A 23,187-nucleotide genomic window follows, 5' to 3' on the forward strand; every position below is an offset into this window, starting at 1 on the left:
CATCCGATTGCTACTCTGCACTGCGACTAACGAAACCCCCCATGAACGTCTCCATGCTTTCCCTAGGACGTCCACCTCCAGGGTTTCGCTTCCAATGTGGCTGGCAGCTCCAGGACCCGTCCTCCTCTGCAAACACATGCGGCTCCACAAGGCGGACCCGTTGTTCGAAAGGGTACAACTGCTTCATGCAAACCCGCAGTACGCCTACGTGGCATACAACGACGGCCGCCAGGACACAGTCTCCCTCAGGGACTTGGCACCAGCTGGATCCCCACCCACAGCCCAACACTACCCGACACACCCCCCCTCCGATTGCCCTGGCGCCACCCACCCTCACCCCAGCGCACTTCACTACAGCCCCCGCCCCAGGCCGATCCGTCCTCCCACTGGTTCCACCCGGGGATGAAGATGAGGACAACACGCTCTCTGAGTCACAGGAGACCAAGTTGGCGCCTGCATTACCACCGGGACCGAGGCGCTCACAGCGGAGGATCAAGGCACCTGACCGGCTAAATTTGTAAATTTTCACCAGACTGTAACCTTTAAATCATCACAAACCTGTAAATAGTTTTCCACCACCCCCACTGGACTATTTTTTAACAGGGGGTGAATGTGGTAGTCACCACTGTTTGTATTAGAGGTAATACGGTAAGGCTCCGGTAATACAGGTACGGGGGTAGATCGCTGCCTGCTGGCTCCGCCCAGTAGGCGGAGTATAAATATCTGTGCACACCGAGCTGCTCCCATTTCTGGTAGCAGCTGCAGGAGGCCACACATCTCTGCTTAATAAAGCCTTGATTACTCTCTACTCTCATCTCGCCGTAATTGATAGTGCATCAGGTCTTGCTTTATCGCCCTCAGCTTCTCCTCAACACGGGACCTGGCGATTCTCCAACTGTTTTGCGTATGTTCCGTGGGTGTTTCACACGCCGCCGGTGCTAGCTCCTCAGAATCGGTGAGAGTTTTGCGTCGATTTTCCCGTCATGAAACACCACGGATCATCCATTGGCATCAGCACTTAGCCTCAGGAACGGAGAATCCAGCTCCTTGTCTACGGTCAACGTACAATCTCCACACAGGCGTATGGGTTTGTAAGGTTTTAGCACTGGGACTACTGGCCAATCAGCACACTGCACTGGTTGGATGATACCGGGGCATTCCAGTCGATTGAGTTCGTCCACGAACTTTCACCAGCAGTTCTATGGGAACCAATGAGCTGATGGACTCTTTCCGTGCTGTAAGCATTCTGTGATTAGCAACTCCTCAGATACTGAAGCCGTCCAAGGCAGGATGCAACAGATCTGGACTGCATTTGGACTTGGGCTGATAAGTGACAAGTGACTTCCATGGTAAAGAAATAACCAGGAAATAACCATCTCCAACAAAATGCAATCATCTGACCCTGATGTTATTTTGGCATCACCATCACTGAAATCCCCACTATCCAGATCCAGGCAGATTCTGTTGACCAACACGTAACTGGATCAACTAAATAAATACTATGGCTACAAAAGCAAGTCAGGAACTAGGAATTTTTGACGGTCAGGCTTACTTCAGTTCACCATATTTTTCCTCTTTGTCCAACTTTTTCATTCTTAACTAAATTTAGCTAACTCTTGCTGTGATCCACCAGTTTCAGGTTTCTCTGCTTTTAATTCTAAATGCTGTGTAACTACTTTAATCATATCATCACGCCACAATCCTGGAGTGGCACGGTGACACATGGGTTAGCACTGCTGCCTCACAACAACAGGGACCCGGATTCCATTACAGTCTTGGGTCACTGTGTGGAGTTTGCACATCTCTCCATGCCTGCATGAGTTTCCTTTGGGTGCTCCGGTTTCCTCCCACAGTCCAAAGATAGGACAGCATGGTAGCATAGTGGTTAGCACTGTGACTTCACAGCGCCAGGGTCCCAGGTTTGATTCCCTGCTGGGTCACTGTCTGTGCGGAATCTGCATGTTCTCCCCGTGTCTGCATGGGTTTCCTCTGGGTGCTCTGGTTTCCTCCCACAGTCCAAAGCCGTGCAGGTTAGGTGGACTGGCCATGCTAAATTGCCCTTAGTATCCAAAAATGTTAGGAGGGGTTATTGGGTTAAGGGGATAAGGTTGAAATGAGGGCTTAAGTGGGTCGGTGCAGACTCGATGGGCCGAATGGGCCTTCTGCAGTGTATGTTCTATGTTGTTTCTATGTGTATGTTAGATGGATTGGCCATGCTAAATTACTCCTTAGTGCCAAGGATATGCAGGTTACGTGGGGTTACGGGGATGGGCCTGGGTAGAGTGCTCCTTCAGAGGGGCTGTGCAGTCTCGATGGGCTGAATGTGGATTCTGTGGATTCTATCTCAAGATTAATTTCATCTGCTAACTCTCAAGTAGCTTGAATCAAAGATTTCAAATAACCCATCATTACATTTTCTACTTCCAGAAAAGTCTTAGCAACAATCTGTTACAAATTTGTTGTTGCCGCAAAGAGAAAATGAAATAGAGGTGTCACGCTTTAAGTTCCTGAGACATAGTGCAGGGTTTATTAAGAGACGTTGCTGCTACAGGTGAAGATGATGAACTCCCCAGAAGCCCGCTAAACGTTCCACTGACATCACTGCGTATCATGTAACATTTCATCAGCAAAGTGTTTCTCCAATACATAACATCCCTCCCCCTTTAGCGCATCAATGCCAATGACTTTTCCTTTAAACACTTTTATGGCAGATCAAACATATAGAACATAGAACATAGAACAATACAGCGCAGTACAGGCCCTTCGGCCCACGATGTTGCACCGAAACAAAAGCCATCTAACCTACACTATACCATTATCATCCATATGTTTATCCAATAAACTTTTAAATGCCCTCAATGCTGGCGAGTTCACCACTGTAGCAGGTAGGGCATTCCACGGCCTCACTACTCTTTGCGTAAAGAACCTACCTCTGACCTCTGTCCTATATCTATTACCCCTCAGTTTAAAGTTATGTCCCCTCGTGCCAGCCATTTCCATCCACGGGAGAAGGCTCTCACTGTCCACCCTATCCAACCCCCTGATCATTTTGTATGCCTCTATTAAGTCTCCTCTTAACCTTCTTCTCTCCAACGAAAACAACCTCAAGTCCATCAGCCTTTCCTCATAAGATTTTCCCTCCATACCAGGCAACATCCTGGTAAATCTCCTCTGCACCCGCTCCAAAGCCTCCATGTCCTTCCTATAATGCGGTGACCAGAACTGTACGCAATACTCCAAATGCGGCCGTACCAGAGTTCTGTACAGCTGCAACATGACCTCCTGACTCCAGAACTCAATCCCTCTACCAATAAAGGCCAACACTCCATAGGCCTTCTTCACCACCCTATCAACCTGGGTGGCAACTTTCAGGGATCTATGTACATGGACACCTAGATCCCTCTGCTCATCCACACTTCCAAGAACTTTACCATTAGCCAAATATTCCGCATTCCTGTTATTCCTTCCAAAGTGAATCACCTCACACTTCTCTACATTAAACTCCATTTGCCACCTCTCAGCCCAGCTCTGCAGCTTATCTATATCCCTCTGTAACCTGCTACTTCCTTCCACACTATCGACAACACCACTGACTTTAGTATCGTCTGCAAATTTGCTCACCCACCCTTCTGCGCCTTCCTTTAGGTCATTGATAAAAATGACAAACAGCAACGGCCCCAGAACAGATCCTTGTGGTACTCCACTTGTGACTGAGCTCCATTCTGAACATTTCCCATCAACCACCACCCTCTGTCTTCTTTCAGCTAGCCAATTTCTGATCCACATCTCTAAATCACCCTCAATCCCCAGCCTCCGTATTTTCTGCAATAGCCTACCGTGGGGAACCTTATCAAACGCTTTGCTGAAATCCATATACACCACATCAACTGCTCTACCCTCGTCTACCTGTTCAGTCACCTTCTCAAAGAACTCGATAAGGTTTGTGAGGCATGGCCTACCCTTCACAAAGCCATGCTGACTATCGCTGATCATATTATTCCTATCTAGATGATTATAAATCTTGTCTCTTATAATCCCCTCCAAGACTTTACCCACTACAGACGTGAGGCTCACCGGTCTATAATTGCCGGGGTTGTCTCTGCTCCCCTTTTTGAACAAAGGGACCACATTTGCTATCCTCCAGTCCTCTGGCACTATTCCTGTAGCCAATGATGACATAAAAATCAAAGCCAATGGTCCAGCAATCTCTTCCCTGGCCTCCCAGAGAATCTTAGGATAAATCCCATCAGGTCCCGGGGACTTATCTATTTTCAGCCTGTCCAGAATTGCCAACATCTCTTCCTTACGTACCTCAATGCCATCTAATCTATTTACCTGGAGCTCAGCATTCTCCTCCACAACATTATCTTTTTCCTGAGTGAATACTGACGAAAAATATTCATTTAGTATCTCGCCTATCTCTTCAGACTCTACACACAACTTCCCATCCCTGTCCTTGACTGGTCCTACTCTTTCCCTAGTCATTCGCTTATTCCTGACATACCTATAGAAAGCTTTTGGGTTTTCCTTGATCCTTCCTGCCAAATACTTCTCATGTCCCCTCCTTGCTCGTCTTAGCTCTCTCTTTAGATCCTTCCTCGCTACCTTGTAACTATCCATCGCCCCAACTGAAACTTCACACCTCATCTTCACATAGGCCTCCTTCTTCCTCTTAACAAGAGATTCCACTTCTTTGGTAAACCACGGTTCCCTCGCTCGGCACCTTCCTCCCTGCCTGACCGGTACATACTTATCAAGAACACGCAGTAGCTGATCCTTGAACAAGCTCCACTTATCCAGTGTGTCCAACACTTGCAGCCTACTTCTCCACCTTATCCCCCCACAAGTCACGTCTAATGGCATCATAATTTCCCTTCCCCCAGCTATAACTCTTGCCCTGCGGTGTATACTTATCCCTTTCCATCCTTAACGTAAACGTCACCGAATTGTGGTCACTGTCCCCAAAGTGCTCACCTACCTCTAAATCCAACACCTGGCCTGGTTCATTACCCAAAACCAAATCCAATGTGGCCTCTCCTCTTGTTGGCCTGTCAACAAACTGTGTCAAGAAACCCTCCTGCACACACTGTACAAAAAACAACCCATCTAATGTACTCGAACTATATCTTTTCCAGTCAATATTTGGAAAGTTAAAGTCTCCCATAATAACTACCCTGTTACTTTCGCTCTTATCCAGGATCATCCTCGCCATCCTTTCCTCTACATCCCTAGAACTATTTGGAGGCCTATAGAAAACTCCCAACAGGGTGACCTCTCCTTTCCTGTTTCTAACCTCAGCCCATACTACCTCGGAAGATGAGTCCCCATCTAGCATCCTCTCCGCCACCGTAATACTGCTCTTGACTAGCAGCACCACACCTCCCCCTCTTTTGCCTCCTTCTCTGAGCTTACTAAAACACCTAAACCCCGGAACCTGCAACATCCATTCCTGTCCCTGCTCTATCCATGTCTCCGAAATGGCCACAACATCGAAGTCCCAGGTACCAACCCATGCTGCCAGTTCCCCTACCTTATTTCGTATACCCCTTGCATTGAAGTAAACACACTTCAAACCACCTACCTGAACACTGGCCCCCTCCTGCGACGTCAAATCTGAGCTCCTGACCTCTATACTCTCATTCTCCCTTACCCTAAAACTACAATCCAGGTTCCCATGCCCCTGCTGCATTAGTTTAAACCCCCCCATATTAATATTATTAACATAATATTAATAAATTACATCACCATATTATTTATACATATACACCACAGTAAGACAGTCTCTTGGAGGACGTCCGTCTCGGTTTGGTAATATCTGTCGTTCAGGAATTTGACTCTTTGAGATCATGCAAGTTCCTCCCTGTTCACTTGTTGGTGGTACATCTTGAGAAATTAATCAGGATATGCCTCTGTTGGTACTGACAATTCAGTAGTGGCAGACTCTGTAATTTCTGCAGTAGTAGATTTCAGTTCTGTTTTATGACTGTCTATAATCTCCAATGTGAATATTTCTGGTGCAGACTCTGTACATTAACTTCATGAAGATAATAAATGGTCAGTGTGTCGAAGCCAAACTCATCCATTGTCTGTTTGAACTGTCTAAGATATTGGACTTCTTTTGACTGGAATGATAGCTGGAGTCCATTTTTCACTCGTGCTATAATTTCTAGCTTGTTAAAGACTCCACAGTTCAAGAGTCTACTCTTCGAATTTGGCCCTCTGACAACCATTTGTGTTTGATGCTGCCACCTGACAATTTCCAAAGTTGTAGGTGATGTCAAGATGTCAAATTGCGTTCTCAGTTTCCACTTGAATAGTAGCATCGTTGTTGAGATTACAATGTTGAATGGTCCGGATTTCTATGTCACATTAGAAAGTAGTTAACAAGCCTAGGTAAAGAACCTTGAGCTGTCAATGCCTTTACTGCATGTTTGAGTGATTGCACAAAGCGTTTGGCCAACGCGTTGGTTGCTAGGTAATACGGAGCAGATTTAATATGGTGAATATCATTCCCTTCAAGTAAGTTCCAAACTCTGTTGATATAAATTGAGTCCCATTATCTCACAAGTTGTGCCAGCCTTCCGAACCTTCAAACACCTCACCTATTCTCTCAATTGTCTTTGGCTGCTATGGACTTGATTGTGATTTCTGGCCTCTTTGAGTGGCATCAACCATCACTAACAAAATAAGTTGTTCGAATGGCCCAACATCGTCAATATGAATTGTCTTCCATGGCTGTGTAGGCCATCCTCATGGTTGCAAAGGTAGCAGGGGTGAAGTATTCCTTAATGTAGCTCAGGATTGGCATCTTATACCGGCCATCATGCCAACTCCTTCATCCTCACCACACCAGGATGACTTTCATGTAGCTGTCCAAGGATTCTGTTTTGTAGACAGGGTGGAATTATCACTCGAGTACACCACATTAGAACTCCACTCCGAACTGTCAACTCAAGACGCCTAGTGATGTAAGGTTCAAGGTCTGGATTCTTTTGGTGCACATTTGCTAAAGTGCCTTTTTGGACGATATCAAGAATCTTCCCCATCACTGGATCGATCTTGTACACCTTTGTACTTGAGATGAAGTTTCCGGTATGTTTTCACATGGCCTCCCCGAACAGGTGCTGGAATGTGGCGACTAGGGGCTTTTCACAGTAATTTCATTGAAGCCTACTTGTGACAATAAGCGATTATTATTATTATTATGAGAGAGAAATAAAATATTTACAAAATCTTCCTTAGATTCTTGTTTGGCTTTGTGATCTTTTTGACCTGTAGTGGCAGACTAGATAAAGTATGCACATTTGTGTGCTGCTCCGACTTAGGATACTGGATGTCATAATTGTCAGCTGTCAAAATTAAAGTCCATTCCAGTTCCCTGATTTGAACTTTTTCAGCAATTCTCCCTACCATTTATTTCCTGAAGCCAGCAATCCCCAAGCCCAGAAGCAAACCAATTCGTTCTTTTGCTGTACAATCTGTTCCCGATCAGTAGGTTGCAGAGTTGGCAGCCTTCCAGGTTCCAGTTCCCGCAGCAGTGCCACATGTGCGATCCCTGCAGCTTCTACCACTACAAAAAGTAAGTGCGCCTGAAAATTCGATTATTTTTTAAACCATATGCTCCAGTACCTCACAGTTATGTCCCGGTTTATATTTGAGATCCTTATTTTGCACTTGGCTGCCGATTGACCCACCGACACCTCTCTATGATCTAAAGAGTATTTTTTTACTTGACACAAACACGTCAATAATTTTAAGCCCAAGTGTTGATGATGGTTTTCTTTCGACCCTCAAACCTTCATCAATGGATATTTATGCGCCAAATCCTCATCGCCAGTTTCCTCTTCTGTTATATATTTGTTGTTGCCGCAAAGAGAAAACGAATTAGAGGTGCCACATTTTACGTTCATAAAAACATAGCGCAGGGTTTATTTAGAGAGGTTGCTACCACAGAGTTAGATAGTGAACTCCCCAGAACTCTGCTGCAGTGGGAGACTGAATGTGATTCATGGAAAGATATTGAGAACATTTCACTCTATAAAAATCTGAATGCACAGAAATATGAGTTTTGATTATTTTACTTGAATGCATTGGAGAGAAAATTATTTAAGTGCCGATTAATTTTCACATTTTTCTTAAAATGTGAAAGTGTTTCTTTCGCTCATCCAATGTAACTGCAGCCTAAGGACAACGGAAACCCCAGACAAACAGTTTGGACAAGGAAAGTAACTTTAAAAAAAATAAAAAATTTTAGAGTACTCAAGTCATTTTTTTCCAATAAAGGGGCAATTTAGCGTGTTCAATCCACCTACCTTGCACATCTTTGGGTTGTGGGGGTGAAATCCACGCAAACACGGAGAGAATGTGCAAACTCCACACGGACAGTGACCCAGAGCCAGGATCAAACCTGGGACCTCGGCGCCGTGAGACTGCAGTGCTACCACTGCGCCACCATGCTGCCCCAGGAAAGTAACTTTAATGTTGGACAGAATGTATTGCGGAGAGTGTTTCGAAGAGCAGAAATTGTGCCGCCAATAAAAAAGCAAGTTTGATGTTGGGACAGAAGTCTTTTAAAAGGTGGTGCTGACTACGAATTCCACCCCATATAAAATATGTGGGGGAAATGAGCTGAGCTGACCGTGCTCAATTCAATGATGTCGCTACCAACAGCAGTATTTCAAAGTATTAGGAGAACAGTTACAGCACCTCTTCAATCAGGATGTCTAAATTCATCCTATGGAGTAAAACAGACAGTGAGAGAAAGGGTGCTCGAACAGGAAAGTGGAATCTAAGAAAAATGATAAACAGAATTTGTTTTAAAGGATATAGAAGTTTCGGGACAAATGAAGAAACAGTTATGAAGAGAAAAATACACTTTTTAAAAGACCATGAGAAACTAAGCAATCAAGTTTATTTACCTACATCAGTTTGCAAAGTGTTCAGAAGAAGAATCATACAGGCCTCAAAACATTTGCTGTTTCTTTCTCCGCAGATGTATTCAAAGCTGCTGAATTTTTCCCGCTCTTTCTCTTTTTATTGCCAATGTGTTAATCTGATCAATAGTCAGTCACTTTCTGGAACAACTTGGTTTGGTTTACTAGTGCATATCCATATTAGCTGATCTCAATCATGACAGCTGTTTACCACCTCACCATCTCTGTGTTAAAAGGAAGGAAATAAAAAAATTAAAGACTTGCAATCTATCAATGCAAAGCTTTATTGAATTAATTTCAGGACTGTCAGATTGGCAATGTTACAATAAAATCAATGGGAATTTCTTATGCCATCTCCACCCAGTAAACACAAATGGGATTGCAAATTTGCGGATATTCGAAATGAACAACATTAGGTTCTGCTGCAATATCCCCAACAATTATGGGGTGTGTGAAGGTTCAGCTTAGATAAATAGATATCAGCTAGTTGAATGAGCTGTAAGAGTGTGATGGGAGCCCTTCGATATATATATCTCAGTGAGGGGTGAAATTACTCAGATGAGGAGGCAAAATTATTGAAAAAGGATCAACATCTTATTTTACATTAATCATTTCCTCATTGTAACTAGATCAAATAAGATGTGGAGGGAGGCTTAAGAGTGATGATGGATCATTTACCAGCCCCAATTATCCAGAACTGTATCCAAATAATGCCGGATGCATTTGGTACATAAAAGTGGCCAATGGAATGAGAATAATTTTGAAATTGGATGATTTTCAGTAAGTAACCATGTTTCCACTTGCTCATTGTGACTGTCAGCGGCAGCTAATGCTGAATAGGCACTAAATTGTCTGAAAAGTTCTAAACCAACGTCTGCCCCACAGTTAATATTTCCGTTTTGTCAATGCGAAAGGGCAATCAGTGATCTACAATGTAAAATTTTCAGCATGGAAAGAAACTGACCCATATGATGTATCAGACCATCTGTATTGTAGAATCAAAGAACATTAAATGAAAAAATGAAAATTTCTTATTGTCGCAAATAGGCTTCAAATGAAGTTACTGTGAAAAGTCCCTAGTCGCCACATTCTGGCGCCTGTTCGGGGAGGCTGGTACGGGAATTGAACCGTGCTGCTGGCCTGCCTTGGTCTGCTTTCAAAGCCAGCGATTTAGCCCAGTGTGTTAAACCAGCCCATAACATTACTGTTATGTTCGTGTACTATGATGATAAATAAATCAGTGTACGACAGAACATCTAATTCAAGACTAGTTATTTAATGTTGAATTAACTGTGGGTAAACTAAACTTGCTAACCAAACTGTGGATCTTTTAAACATGCTACTAAAAGCTACTGTAACTGATCAATTCTGCTTTTGTCCGGTTCCAGTGTGCTGTTCCCCTTGCTTGACACCTAATAGTCGGAGGCTATCTACACTTTTATATACACTGTTACTGCATATCATTACAATAACAACTCATCAAGGTGCCTTTCGGCTGCATTGTGATTATAGTGGGTCATTGAAAGAACTGTCCAATTAGACTCATTCCCTTTCTCTTTTCTCACATTGCTCCAAAATATTCCTTTCTGGGGCAAAATTCTCCGTTATCGGCGGAAAGACCGCCGATCGGCGCAAAAAACGGCGCAAATCCGACTTGGGTCACGTCGGAAAAATGGGTCGATAGTCTCCGGCCCGAAATGGGCTAGCAGCGACGTAACGGGATCCGCGCTTACGCAGTGGTTCACGCCGTGCAGCGTCATACGCGCTGCACGGCGTGATGGCTCATAAGGCCGCGCTACTCCCCCCCACCCGACCGCAACACCAGACCGCAACACCCGACTGGTTGGCTGGCCGTCGCTCAGCCCAGAGGTTCGAGTCACGCGATGTGGAGGCGCTCCTGGACGCGGTGGAGCAGAGGAGGGATGCCCTGTATCCCGGGCACGGCCGCAGAGTTGCCCCACGCCACAGCCGGCGTCTGTGGAGGGAAGTGGCAGAGGCCGTCACCGCTGTGGCCCTGACACCACGGACAGGCACCCAGTGCCACAAGAAGGTGAACGACCTCGTCAGAGCAGGCAGGGTGAGCCTCCCCATATCCCCCCCTCCCCATATCCCCCCCTCCCCCATATCCCCCCTCCCCCATATCCCCCCTCCCCATATCCCCCCCTCCCCCATATCCCCCCTCCCCCATATCCTCCCCATATCCCCCCTCCCCCATATCCCCCCTCCCCCATATCCCCCCTCCCCATATCCCCATCCCCCATATCCCCCCTCCCCCATATCCCCCCTCCCCCATACCCCCCATATCCCCCCTCCCCCATATCCCCCCTCCCCCATATCCCCCCTCCCCCATATCCCCCCTCCCCCATATTCCCCCCTCCCCCATATCCCCCCTCCCCATATCCCCCTCCCCATATCCCCCCTCCCCCATATCCCCCCCTCCCCATATCCCCCATATCCCCCCTCCCCCATATCCCCCCTCCCCCATATCACCCCCTCCCCATATCCCCCCTCCTACATGTCCCCCTCCCCCATATCCCCCCTCCCCTATATTCCCCTCCCCCGTATCACCTGATCACTGCCTGATGTCTAACCATGCATGCTTCATTGTGTATCGCAGGACCAAACGTCCAGGCACCCATCCCCGCAGATGCAGACCGCCCGCAGGATGCCCCTCGGAGACCACAGGAGATGGAGAGACCCGCACCCTCCAGCATGCGACGCCCGCAGGATGCCCCTCGGAGACCACAGGAGATGGAGAGACCCGCACCCTCCAGCATGCAACGCCCGCAGGATGCCCCTCGGAGACCACGGGAGACGGAGAGACCCGCACCCTCCAGCATGCGACGCCCGCAGGATGCCCCTCGGAGACCATGGGAGACGGAGAGACCCGGACCCTCCAGCATGCGACGCCCGCAGGATGCCCTTCGGAGACCACGGGAGACGGAGAGACCCGGACCCTCCAGCATGCGATGCCCGCAGGATGCCCCTCGGAGACCACGGGAGATGGAGAGACCCGGACCCTCCAGCATGCGACGCCCGCAGGATGCTCCTCGCACACCACGGGAGACGGAGAGACCTGGAGCAACAGGGAGACGACACCACCGTCACGTGCGGGAGCGACCACCCAGCGACGAGGGGGGCAGCCACAGGCCCCCGTCACATCCGAGCCAGGGTACCACTACCCAGGACACCACTACCCAGGACACCCCTACCCGGGACAGCACTACCCAGGAAGACGAAATACCGGACAGTGACTCAGAGTGGATGGGTGGAGACGAACCCCCACCCCAAAGTGCCAAGGACTCAGAGTGGGACGAAGAGCACGACACAACGCCACTGCTGTCACCAACACCCTCCACCATCGCAGAAACACTCACCACGGTTGGGCACTTGAGTGATGAGGCGTCTGGTACACTCACTGGTGCGCACAACACAGCCGTCCCGGTGCAGCAGGTGGAGGTAGGAGCAGCAGAGGGACCGGGCGGTCGGAGGGCAGCCCAGCCCAAGCGAACATCTGCCGCCCAGATGGATCCCGGGTTCCTGCAGTTACCACACCCACACATAGATCCGATGCAACCACCGACCCGGAGACGAGCGAAGAGGGTGACGGGCGGCTTGCGGCGGCTGCGGTCGCAGGTGGAGGAGTCCACCCGCGTCCAGGAGCTGGGAGTGGTGCCGGTCATGCGTGCCACCCAGGCTGACACCGCACGGGTGGCGTCCGCGGTGGAGGCAATGGGTGCGACGGTGTCAGGCATGGGAAACGGTTTGCGAGGCCTGGGGCCTTCCGTGCAGGCGGCGTCTGTGGCCCAGGACATGGCTGCCCTCTCACAGGAGGCCATGAGCCAGTGCCAATGCCAGATGGCAGAGGCGCTCAACGCCATAGCCCAGTCTCTGCAGGCCATGGCCCAGTCTCAGCAGGCCATGGCCCAGTCTCTGCAGGCCATTGCTGAGGGCATCGGCGCCAGTGGCCATGTGCGAGCCGGCGTCGCACTGTCACAGACAGGGTTTGCCAACCCCCTGGGCTCCATGGCTGCAAACCTGCAGACCCCTGTCGATACCAGCACGGGCCTCCAGGACTGGCAGCGCCAGATGTCGGGGGGGCGTCGGATGGCCAGTCCGTTCGCATCCCCCACCCATGTAGAGGCCTGGGGGCCATCGGGCACCCCGAGGGAGGAGGAGGTGGTGTGGTCCATCCCGGCTCCCTCTGTAGGGGAGGTCCCGGTACACCGCGACACCTCGGACTCCCCCCTTCCGTCCCAGGTGCATCGGGTGAGCAACGGGCAGGACAGGCTGGCAGCTCGCCATCCCAGTCACCCGGGCCACAGCCTGGCCCATCTAGGCCAGGACGCCCCAGGAAATGGCCGCCAAAGGGATCCAGTGTCAGGGTGCAGGAATCACAGGAGTCCACCTCCAGTTCTGCTGTACCGTCTGGGGAACCATGTAGACGTAGTCAAAGGGCCCGTAAGGCCAAACAATTAGACACTGAGTAAGTTGGCACGGGTGCAGGGCACAGATGAGTTTTAGGGGCTAGGGCACGTGCATGAACTCCTTTGGTTATTAAAGTCAATGTTACACCTACCGAAGCTGCCTTTGTGCTCTGTCCAAAGTGTGCGGGGGTGTCATGTACGTTGAGCGCAAGTGTGTGTGAGGGGTGGTCTTACCTCAGCCCCAGGTGAGTCTGCCCCCTTCCCCCTGGGCCGCCATCAACATCCCCCGGGCAGAGGACGGGACCGTGCGCTTCAGTGTCACAGCCGCATGCAGGGATGGTCCGGGTGGATGGTGGTACTGTGGCGATGGGTCAGACATAGTCCAACGATGTAGAGCTAGGAGCTCATCGCAGGGCGGGTTGTCATCATCCTCCATGGCCTGCGATAGACACGCGTCCACCCGCAACTGTGTGAGCCCGGCCCGTTGTGCCGCAGGTGGATCGGCAATGGGGGGGGGGGGTGGTGTGCATGCGGGTGGGGTGGGTGGGGTTGGGGAGGGGGGTGAGGGTGCTGGGTGGGTGGATGGGTGGGGGGTGTGGGTGGTCGGCTGTTGCCATGGTGTGCGGTCTGTGGCCATGCTACCCGATTCCCACGCCCATCTAGTCAGTGAAGCGGGCGTCTATCAGTCTGTCCCGTGCCCGCTGGGCCAGCCGGTAACGGTGGACAGCCACCCGCCTGTGTCTACCCCATCTGCCCTGACCATTGCCCCCATCCCCCTCATCTGGGGAGGACTGGGCCTCTTCCTGCTGCTCCTCCACTCCGCCCTCCTCTGCCTGCGGCACATCGCCCCTCTGCCGGGCTATGTTGTGCAGGACGCAGCACACCACAATGATGCGGCCGACCCTATCTGACCGATACTGGAGGGCGCCCCCAGAGAGGTCCAGGCACCTGAAACGCATCTTCAGCACACCAAAGCACCTCTCGATCACTCCCCTTGTCGCTACATGGGCATCATTGTAGCGGTTCTCCGCCTCATTGTGTGGCCTCCGTATAGGCGTCATCAGCCACGATCGCAATGGGTAGCCCCTGTCGCCCAGCAACCAGCCCCTCAGCCGGGGATGGCGTCCCTCGTACATGCCGGGGATGGATGACCGCGACAACACGAATGAGTCGTGTACACTGCCTGGGTGACGGGCGCAGACGTGCAGAATCATCATGCGGTGGTCGCAGACCACATGTACGTTCATTGAATAGGTCCCCTTCCTATTAGTGAACACGGCCCTGTTATCTGCAGGTGGCCGCACGGCGACGTGCATCCCATCGATCGCGCCCTGGACCATGGGGAACCCGGCAACGGCAGAGAAGCCCACGGCCCGGGCATCTTGGCTGGCCCGGTCCACGGGGAAGCGGATGTAGCGGTGCGCCATGGCATATAGGGCATCTGTCACTGCCCGGATGCACCGATGTCTGCGATATGCCGGACAGGTCCCCACTCGGTGCCTGGAATGACCCCGTTGCATAAAAGTTCAGGGCCACCGTAACCTTGATGGACACGGGGAGAGGGTGTCCCCCGGCAGTGCCACGCGGTGACAGGTGTGCCATCAGGTGGCAGATGTGTGCCACGGTTTCCCGGCTTATCCGGAGTCTCCTGCATTCCCGGTCCGTGAGGTCCTGGTATGACTGCCAGGGCCGGTACACACGGGGCGCCCTCGGGTGCCTCCGTTGCCGTGGGGCCGCGACGTCCTCCTCCCCCTCCTCGTCCTGTCGGTCAGGTGTCCCTCCAGCCTGGGCGGCTGCCACCTGCCCCTCTGCGGCAGCCTGCGTCGCCTCTCTGGCACGCTCCTCCTCCTCCTCCTCCTCCTCCTCATCCAGGGCAACATAGCCATGAGCGGCTGCCACCACGGCGGCCAACATCGCTGGATGATATGACAACATGATGGCCTGGTGGGGGGGAGGGGAACGACGACATGTCATCATTGCCCATATCCCCTCCTCCCCCCAGCCAGGTGGCATGGACCGCATGGGTCCAACTGTTGGAGGCTGGCACCTGGCCAGGTGGACCAACTCACTTGCCCTCCCATCCCCCTCCTCGGCACGGACCCCGCCCCAACCTCCACCCCAGCACGGACCCCCCCCCCCCAACCTCCACCCCGGCACGGCACGGACCCCCCCCCCCAACCTCCACCCCAGCACGGACCCCCTCCCCAACCTCCACCCCAGCACGGACCCCCCCCCGACCCCCAACCTCCACCCCAGCACGGACCCCCCCCCCCAACCTCCACCCCAGCACGGACCCCCCCCCAACCCCCAACCTCCACCCCGGCACGGACCCCACCCCCAACCTCCACCCCGGCACGGACCCCCTCCCGGCACTCCCCCGGAGCCCAGCCTACTCTAACCACCCCCCCCCCCGCCGCACACACACACACACAACCCGAGACACACCTCTCCTCACGCAATCAGACTGCGGCCACGCCATCGCCTGCCCAGAGCCAACCCCCCAGGCCGTCACTCACCTCCACGCTGGTCGGCGTGAGCCTGGAGCACCGGGTCACGCCGATGAAAAGGAGGTTTGATTCACGTCGACGTGAACGGTCATCACGTCGACGGGACTTCGGCCCATCCGGAAGGGAGAATATCGGCAGGCCGAAAATCGGCTGCCTTGCGCAGACCCGTGACATTCTCCGCGGCAGCGGCGCCATTAACGCCCCGCCGACTTTTCTCCCTTCGGAGACTTCGGCAACCGGCGGGGGCGGGATTCACGGCGGCCAACGGCCATTCTCCGCCCCTCTGGGGGGCCGGAGAATGACGCCCCTGAAGTCTTTGTAAAGGTTCTCTTCACTCTAAGGCCATGCCTGCTTGCCCAGGATTGGATACAATGAAGCCAATCACAAACCATCAACTTACACAGGGTAGAAATTGGGCCAAATATTTCAGCTGGAACTTAAACTGCTGTTAACCTGCTGAAGTATTTGGCTTAAAGATTGGAGAATTAATCAGGATTTGAGTTATCCAAATAATGAAAGATGCTGCTATTGTTGCTCTTTTTAACCTTAGTCTATTGCTCTGTTTAGGTCACCTTTGCTCATGAGTCGCCAGGTATCTTTATGATACCGCCACGTGTTCAAGTTCAGGTTATGATTAATAACACACCGCTTAGTAAGGATTAAAACAACGGTCATTTATTATATACAACAAGCAATATTAATACCCTAATACTACTTTCTATATAATAAACCTATCACTACTGGCCAATACTTAACTTAGGAAGAGCCCACCAGGTCAGTGAAACGAATGGCTTGTCCAATCAAATCTGGCCCGCGGGATTCAAAAGGCTGCTACAGGTCGGTGGCTAGGTGTCTCTACCGGATAACGATCGTTGGATTCAAACTTACACTTGCCGGTGGCTGGTCTTGCGAAGGTCTCGAGCAGGCGAAGAGGAGAGAGAGAGAGATCTGAACTTGGACCCTCACTTTTATAGGGCCCAGGGGCTTCCCGCCTCCCGGGGCGGCCCTTGACCCTGAGTCCCAAGTGATTGGATTCTGTCCCCAATCTCTGGGGTCGATTTGTCCAATGGTGAGGCGATTCCTCGATCGGGGGGTGGTCGCTCACCTGTCTTTGTTTCGGCCACTGCAGGCGCCGACAGGTCTGGCCCGGTATTCAGTTGCTAATATGTTGCAATTGTTCCCGGGGATAGCCGATTTAACTGTGGATGTCTGAATAGATTGGCTGCAAACAGTCCTGAATGCAACTGCGAATACATGGGTTGATGGGCTGTTGATAGCCCTGAGTATCGATCTGGGCTACCTTCCCAGAGCCGAATATGCAAAACTGTCTGCAGCTGCCTGCTTGTGTCTTCTTGGCTGCTTTTCCCAGCAGTCTTTCGGGTTAGCCGTTTTAAACTGGGTTTTGGCCAGATTAATCGGAACGCAGCCATTTTACATGGCTACATTCCCGCCTTGTGATCCTAACGCGAAGCGTGAAGGATCACATAAATGTTGTCTTCGTTTCCCCACTGGGGGGGCACCTCCCACATGGCCACTACTCTGATTCTAGCTATGCACAAAAATTTAACTAAACAATTCTTGAGGGCGCTATGTCAGGCAGGGGCATGTGTCTGGAAAAAAATAAACCGGGAACCTTTAATTTTACCTAAACAATTCTTGAAGTATTATACAATCTTATCTCTCTAAACATACAATAACAATTACAACATTCAATATATTCTTTCCTGGCTTGGCAGTCAAGCTCAGGATCATACATTTCCATACATTCTCTTTTTATTTACAGGAAAAACCGCCACTGCATGTTTTATTATTCATATGTCGCGGGGGTCTGGTCATAGCTGAATATCGGGGATCGGATCCGATAGACTGGGGTTCGAGCGCGGTACGCTCTCCTTTTCCACTTGCGGAGGCGCATGGTCTGTACTGCACAACTGAGTATAGCCAATGCCAACAGTGCCTCAATGATGTACGATAGAGTACCAAGTTATGAACTTGGCACACCAGGATAATGCAACGTGGTTGGTGACTGGGCCCTCGGTACTACTGGGCAGTGAAGTGTTAACAGTAAAGGGGTTTGGAGTGATGGGGTCCGCGTTCCCGCGCAACCAAATGTTCATCAAAAGAGTGTTGAGCATGATGAAAGGAGTCCTCATGGCTGTCTTCTTTCCTTCCTTTTCCTGTGTTCGCTGGTTTTCTCTGGACTTGGAGCTTCTGGAGTTCTGTAAGACAAGCGTAGTGTGTGTAAATACTTTGGTTTAATATCTGGTGTGTTAGTGTGTCTGTCCTGCTTGGGGCCAATTAAACCCTTATAATTGGTCACAGTATGTGACTCTCCCCCCATTTTTTTTCCAAACAAATGTTTGGACACGGCACACTTCCCAATGGTGGACTAGTGCTAAGTTTATCATCCAAATGTTCCAGGATGTAAATAGCATGTGGCAGCAACCCAAAGGTTACCTAAATAAAATAAACTGTTTTTGAAAGAAAAGGTCGAATGAAGTGCGTGTGGGCCTGATTAAGCGCTTATCATTCTCACACCTCCCACTCTATCCTGCAATGCCTAACCCTTCCTCCCTGGGAGCCCTGCTGCTTAACTCACACTGGCTCCCTGCACTTCGTCCCAGGCATGGTGCTGCACTGTTTCTTCTGGCCACTGCTGCACTATACCTGGATGGGCTGGAGAGCTCTCGGTCAATCAGATTGGCTGACAGCTCGCCAAGGCAGGACTTCTAAGTGCGGTCAATCAATATTCATTTAAGAGTGAAATGATGTAGATGTGTGTGTGTATGTTGCCCAGTTTCTTATGTAAATTGTGAATTGTGAATGTTATTACTATATATACATTTTCAATTTACAATCATTCTCTCCCCAGGCTGGAAGTATCATTGCGGTGCACAAACGATTATGTTGAAATATATGATGGAGCTTCAACAAATTCTCCTTTGATTGCAACAATATGTACTGGATCAAACCACACATTTACATCATCGTCCAACACTATGACCATTTATTTTAGGTCTAATCACCGTAAAACGAGTGCTGGCTTTACTGCATATTACTACTCTCTGCCGTTGCTCCAAAGTAAGTGTTTAAATTTCCTGTCTTGTTCAATATAAGTTTAAATTAGCACGTATGTCTCATTAGTTTTGAGGAGCAACTAGGTATCAGCTAAGGCATATGTCAATTATGTTTCACCATAATTGAATCCAGTTAATCAGGTTAATCAAAGAACATTAGAGGAGAAAGTTAATAAGTTGTGCACACTGTTTCCAAATCTTCCTGTTTGAAATACCTGGGAATGTCTTGCTTAACAGGACAAATTCACCTGTGCCTGGGTCAATCCTTGATCTGAGGCCTTGGGTAGTTGTAGCCCTGGCATCAGCAGTGCATCCATGGTGATGCTGCTGAGTACAGGAGAGCTGCCAGTCTCTGATTGGACTGCAGGTCTCAGCAGGTGGGACCTCTGCCCCCTGCACCTTGGCCTGCTCTGCCTGAATGATGCAAGGTGAGGTGGGCCTTCTCGGAAAGAGGCGATACAGGTGGCTCACTGCCTATACAGCTGCCAATCGAGGCCCCTGTCACTGAGACAAGATTCCACTCACTGTGTTATGTGGGAACTTTCTGAAATTTCTCATGACTTAAACAACCACCTATGAAGAAATTGATGTCAGCAAGAGGAGCCCGAGGACCGGAATTCAGAGCGTGAGCAGAAGTAGCAATCACTACGTGAATATACAAAGCTGAGAGTTACATGGATAGCAATGGCAGAAATTAGCAATAGAAGAGGGTTTGAAAGTGGAAGCAACAGCAATTCAACAGGCTGTGGCATCCAGGGTCCATCCTGTCAGCCATGGCTGTGGTTTGTGTTAAGGAGGGCGACCACCCTCCAGGAGTTGTTAGTCAAACAGTAACTCAGAGCCACAGCAGAACCACTGGCACAATGGCCATTGCTGAGGCTGCACCTGAAAAGGAGGGGCCAGGATTCTCCGAGCCTCCGCGCCAAAATCGCATTCGGCACAGGGGCGGAGAATGGGGCATCAGACCCACGATCGGTCGACGCAGCGCCGGACAGGGGCCATTGAAAGAGGCCCCCGCAGTGATTCTCCACCAGCAGCTGGCTGTGTTCCCGCCGGCGTGGTTCTAACATGGCTCCACCCGGAGCAGGGGCTGCCGTGGCCGTCCTGCTGGAGGGGAGGGGTGGGGGGGGGGGGGGGGGGGGGGGGGGTCCTTCACCGGAGGCGGCCAGCGTTCCGATCGGGGCTATATTGTGGGGCCGGCTTGCTGTGTGGGTCCGCCACGTTTCGTAGGGCACATGCGCAGACCTGTGGCCAGAGTGCAGGGTCCCGTATCTGCAGCCGGAGCTGCACGGAGCATTCCGGCGCTCTTGTAGCCCCCTTTAGGTAAGTGAATCGCTGGGCCAAGGGGCCCGTTGACAGGCGTGAAACTCTCAGGTGTTTATACCAGCATCAACACTTAGCCGCCGTTTCGGAGAATCCCGCCTAGGATGTAGTGCATGGGTGTGCTCTTCTGACCAGGCAAATGGAGTCTGGGATCATCGAGGATGGTCAGGTAGGTCCCAGTGATGGATTTTGGAGAGAAAAAGCAGGGGAGGTTGGTGAAGGCTGGTGATGCCATTGTCACAGGGTGAACACTGTCACCAGTGGGCCCCTCCAAGGGTCTTTAAGAATGCACAAATAGGAGACCCCACCCTGCTGAACCTGTGGAGATTCACCTGCTGTTCCCCCCACACAGAAATGAAATCCCAGTAAAATCCCAGAGTGACAGGAAAAGATAGTTAAATGACCACACAATTCTGATGAAAGATCACAATCTGAAGCACTTTCACTGTTTCTCTCTCTCCACAGTTACAACAGTTGGACCTGGTGAGTATTTACAGAATTTTCAGCTTTAATTAAGGTTTGAAAGTTTTGAGGAAGTAACAAGGGAATGACTGAATCACGTTTCATGTTGTTTACATGGATTTTAACATGGCTTTTGACAAGGTCCCACATGGCAGACTGGTCAGGATTGCAACAGTCCTTGGAATATAAAGGCAAGGGGCTTGGACCCAAAATTGGCCCTGGCAGGAAGCAGAGAGTGATGGTAGATGTTTTTTTATAACTGGAGAGCTCTTTCCATTGGGGGTCTTTCGGGCTTAGTGTTGGCTCCTTTGTTTTCTCGGTATGCCAGTGATTTAGACTAAAGTGTAGTTGTCATGTTTGAGACATTTCTAGATGATATGTAGTTGCTAGTGTGGGAAAAGTCTGCAGACTGCAAAAATGTATCAACAGATTTGTCAGGTGGGCTGAAAATTAGCAAAAGGAGAATGTGAGGTGATTATTTTGGGAGGAAGTAATAAAACAAAAATTTAGATTTCCATGTATGTGAATGCACAGAGTGTGGTAAATAAGATTTGTGAGTTACATATGAAGATTTACATGGAAATATGGGACGTGATTCTCTGAAGGCCGATGCTGGAATCGGGAAAGGCGATTGGGTGGAGAATCGCGTGTGAGGCAAAATCGTGGCCGGATCTGGGAGCGTGACAGAGTGCCATGCTCGTTCCTCAATAAAGGTGTCAGTGCGCTCTTCTCCGCACCTACAGTAAACACCGTTGGCATATCATTAGCAGGCCTGACCTGGTATTCTCCTGGGCTCCCGCGATGCTCCGCCTCTGGCAGGAGGAATTGCTTTTTAAAAAAATAGAAATTTATTCAAATTTTTCAACAAATTTTCAACAAAACCTCTCCCCCCAACAAAAAGAAACAAAAACACAACAATCAGAAATTATACATTGGATTTCCCCCATATACAATAACTCCCCATATAACATTTAAAAGCACAAATCGGGGGAAAAAATCACCTTCACCCAAACGCCACCCCAAAAGAACTCCCCCCTCCCTCTCTCCTCCCGTCTCCCCTCTCCCCCCCCCACCCCTGGGCTGCTGCTGCTGACCTCCTCCTAACGCTCCACGAGATAGTCTAGGAACGGTTGCTGCCGCCTGAGGAACCCTTGCACAGACCCTCGCAAGGCAAATTTTATCCTCTCCAGCTTGTTGAACCCTGCCATGTCATTGATCCAAACTTCCACACTAGGGGGTTTTACATCTTTCCATAGTAGCAAAATCCTCCGCCGGGCTACCAGGGACGCAAAGGCCAGAATACCGGCCTCTTTCGCCTCCTGCACTCCCGGCTCGTCCGATACCCCAAATAATGCCAATCCCCAGCTCGGCTTGACCTGTCGCCTCCACTGCCCCCAGATCTTCAGCATCGCCGCCACCACCGGACTCGTGGTGTACCTTGTTGGCGAGAACGGCAGCGGTGCTGTCACCAGCGCCCTCAGGCTCGTGCCCACACAGGACGCCATCTCTAGCCTCTTTCACGCCGCCCCCTCTCCCTCCATTACCCAATTACGGATCATCGCCACATTGTCAGCCCAATAATAGCCACACAAATTCGGCAGCGCCAGCCCCCCCCTGTCCCTGCTACGCTCCAGAAACACTCTCTTCACCCTCGGGATCTTATTCACCCACACAAATCCCATGATGATCCTGCTTACCCGTTTGAAAAAGGCCTTGGGGATCAAAATGGGAAGGCACTGGAACACAAAGAGAAACCTCGGGAGGACCGTCATTTTGACCGACTGCACCCTACCCGCTAGTGAGAGTGGCAGCATAGCCCACCTTTTAAAATCCTCCTCCATCTGCTCCACCAACCGTGTCAAATTGAGCTTGTGCAGGGCCCCTCAACTCCTAGCTACTTGGATCCCTAGGTACCGAAAGCTCCTTTCCACCCTCTTCAGCGGTAGCTCATCTATCCCCCTTCCCTGGTCCCCTGAATGCACCACAAAGAGCTCACTCTTGCCTACGTTGAGTTTATACCCCGAAAAGTCCCCAAACTCCCTAAGGATCCGCATGACCTCTGCCATCCCCTCCACTGGATCCGCAACATACAACAACAGGTCATCGGCATACAACGACACCCGGTGTTCCTCTCCCCCCGAGCCAATCCCCTCCATTTCCTGGACTCCCTCAGTGCCATGGCCAGCGGCTCAATTGCCAGTGCAAACAACAAGGGGGATAAGGGACACCCCTGCCTCCTCCCCCGGTACAGCCGAAAGTACTCCGACCTCCGCCGGTTCGTAGCCACACTCGCCACCGGGGCTCTATATAGCTTCCTGACCCAACTGATGAACCCCTCCCTGAACCCAAACCTCCGCAACACTTCCCAAAGATACTCCCACTCCACCCGATCAAAGGCCTTCTCCGCGTCCATAGCTGCCACTACCTCCGCTTCCCCCTCCACCAAGGGCATCATAAT

General features: G+C 50.7%; 1 protein-coding gene across 1 annotated transcript in view; it reads left to right on the top strand.

Annotated features, from left to right (window-relative positions):
* LOC140392309 (scavenger receptor cysteine-rich domain-containing protein DMBT1-like) overlaps positions 1-23,187 on the top strand; it is a 101,925-nt gene that overhangs the window by 60,534 nt on the left and 18,204 nt on the right. The window contains exons 5-7 of the mRNA XM_072477626.1: positions 9,563-9,713; positions 18,740-18,948; positions 20,733-20,750. Coding sequence (XP_072333727.1) covers positions 9,563-9,713; positions 18,740-18,948; positions 20,733-20,750 — 378 coding nt within the window. The remainder of the gene's footprint in view (positions 1-9,562; positions 9,714-18,739; positions 18,949-20,732; positions 20,751-23,187) is intronic.

Source organism: Scyliorhinus torazame, chromosome 16, assembly GCF_047496885.1.
Source record: "Scyliorhinus torazame isolate Kashiwa2021f chromosome 16, sScyTor2.1, whole genome shotgun sequence".
NCBI lineage: Eukaryota > Metazoa > Chordata > Chondrichthyes > Carcharhiniformes > Scyliorhinidae > Scyliorhinus > Scyliorhinus torazame.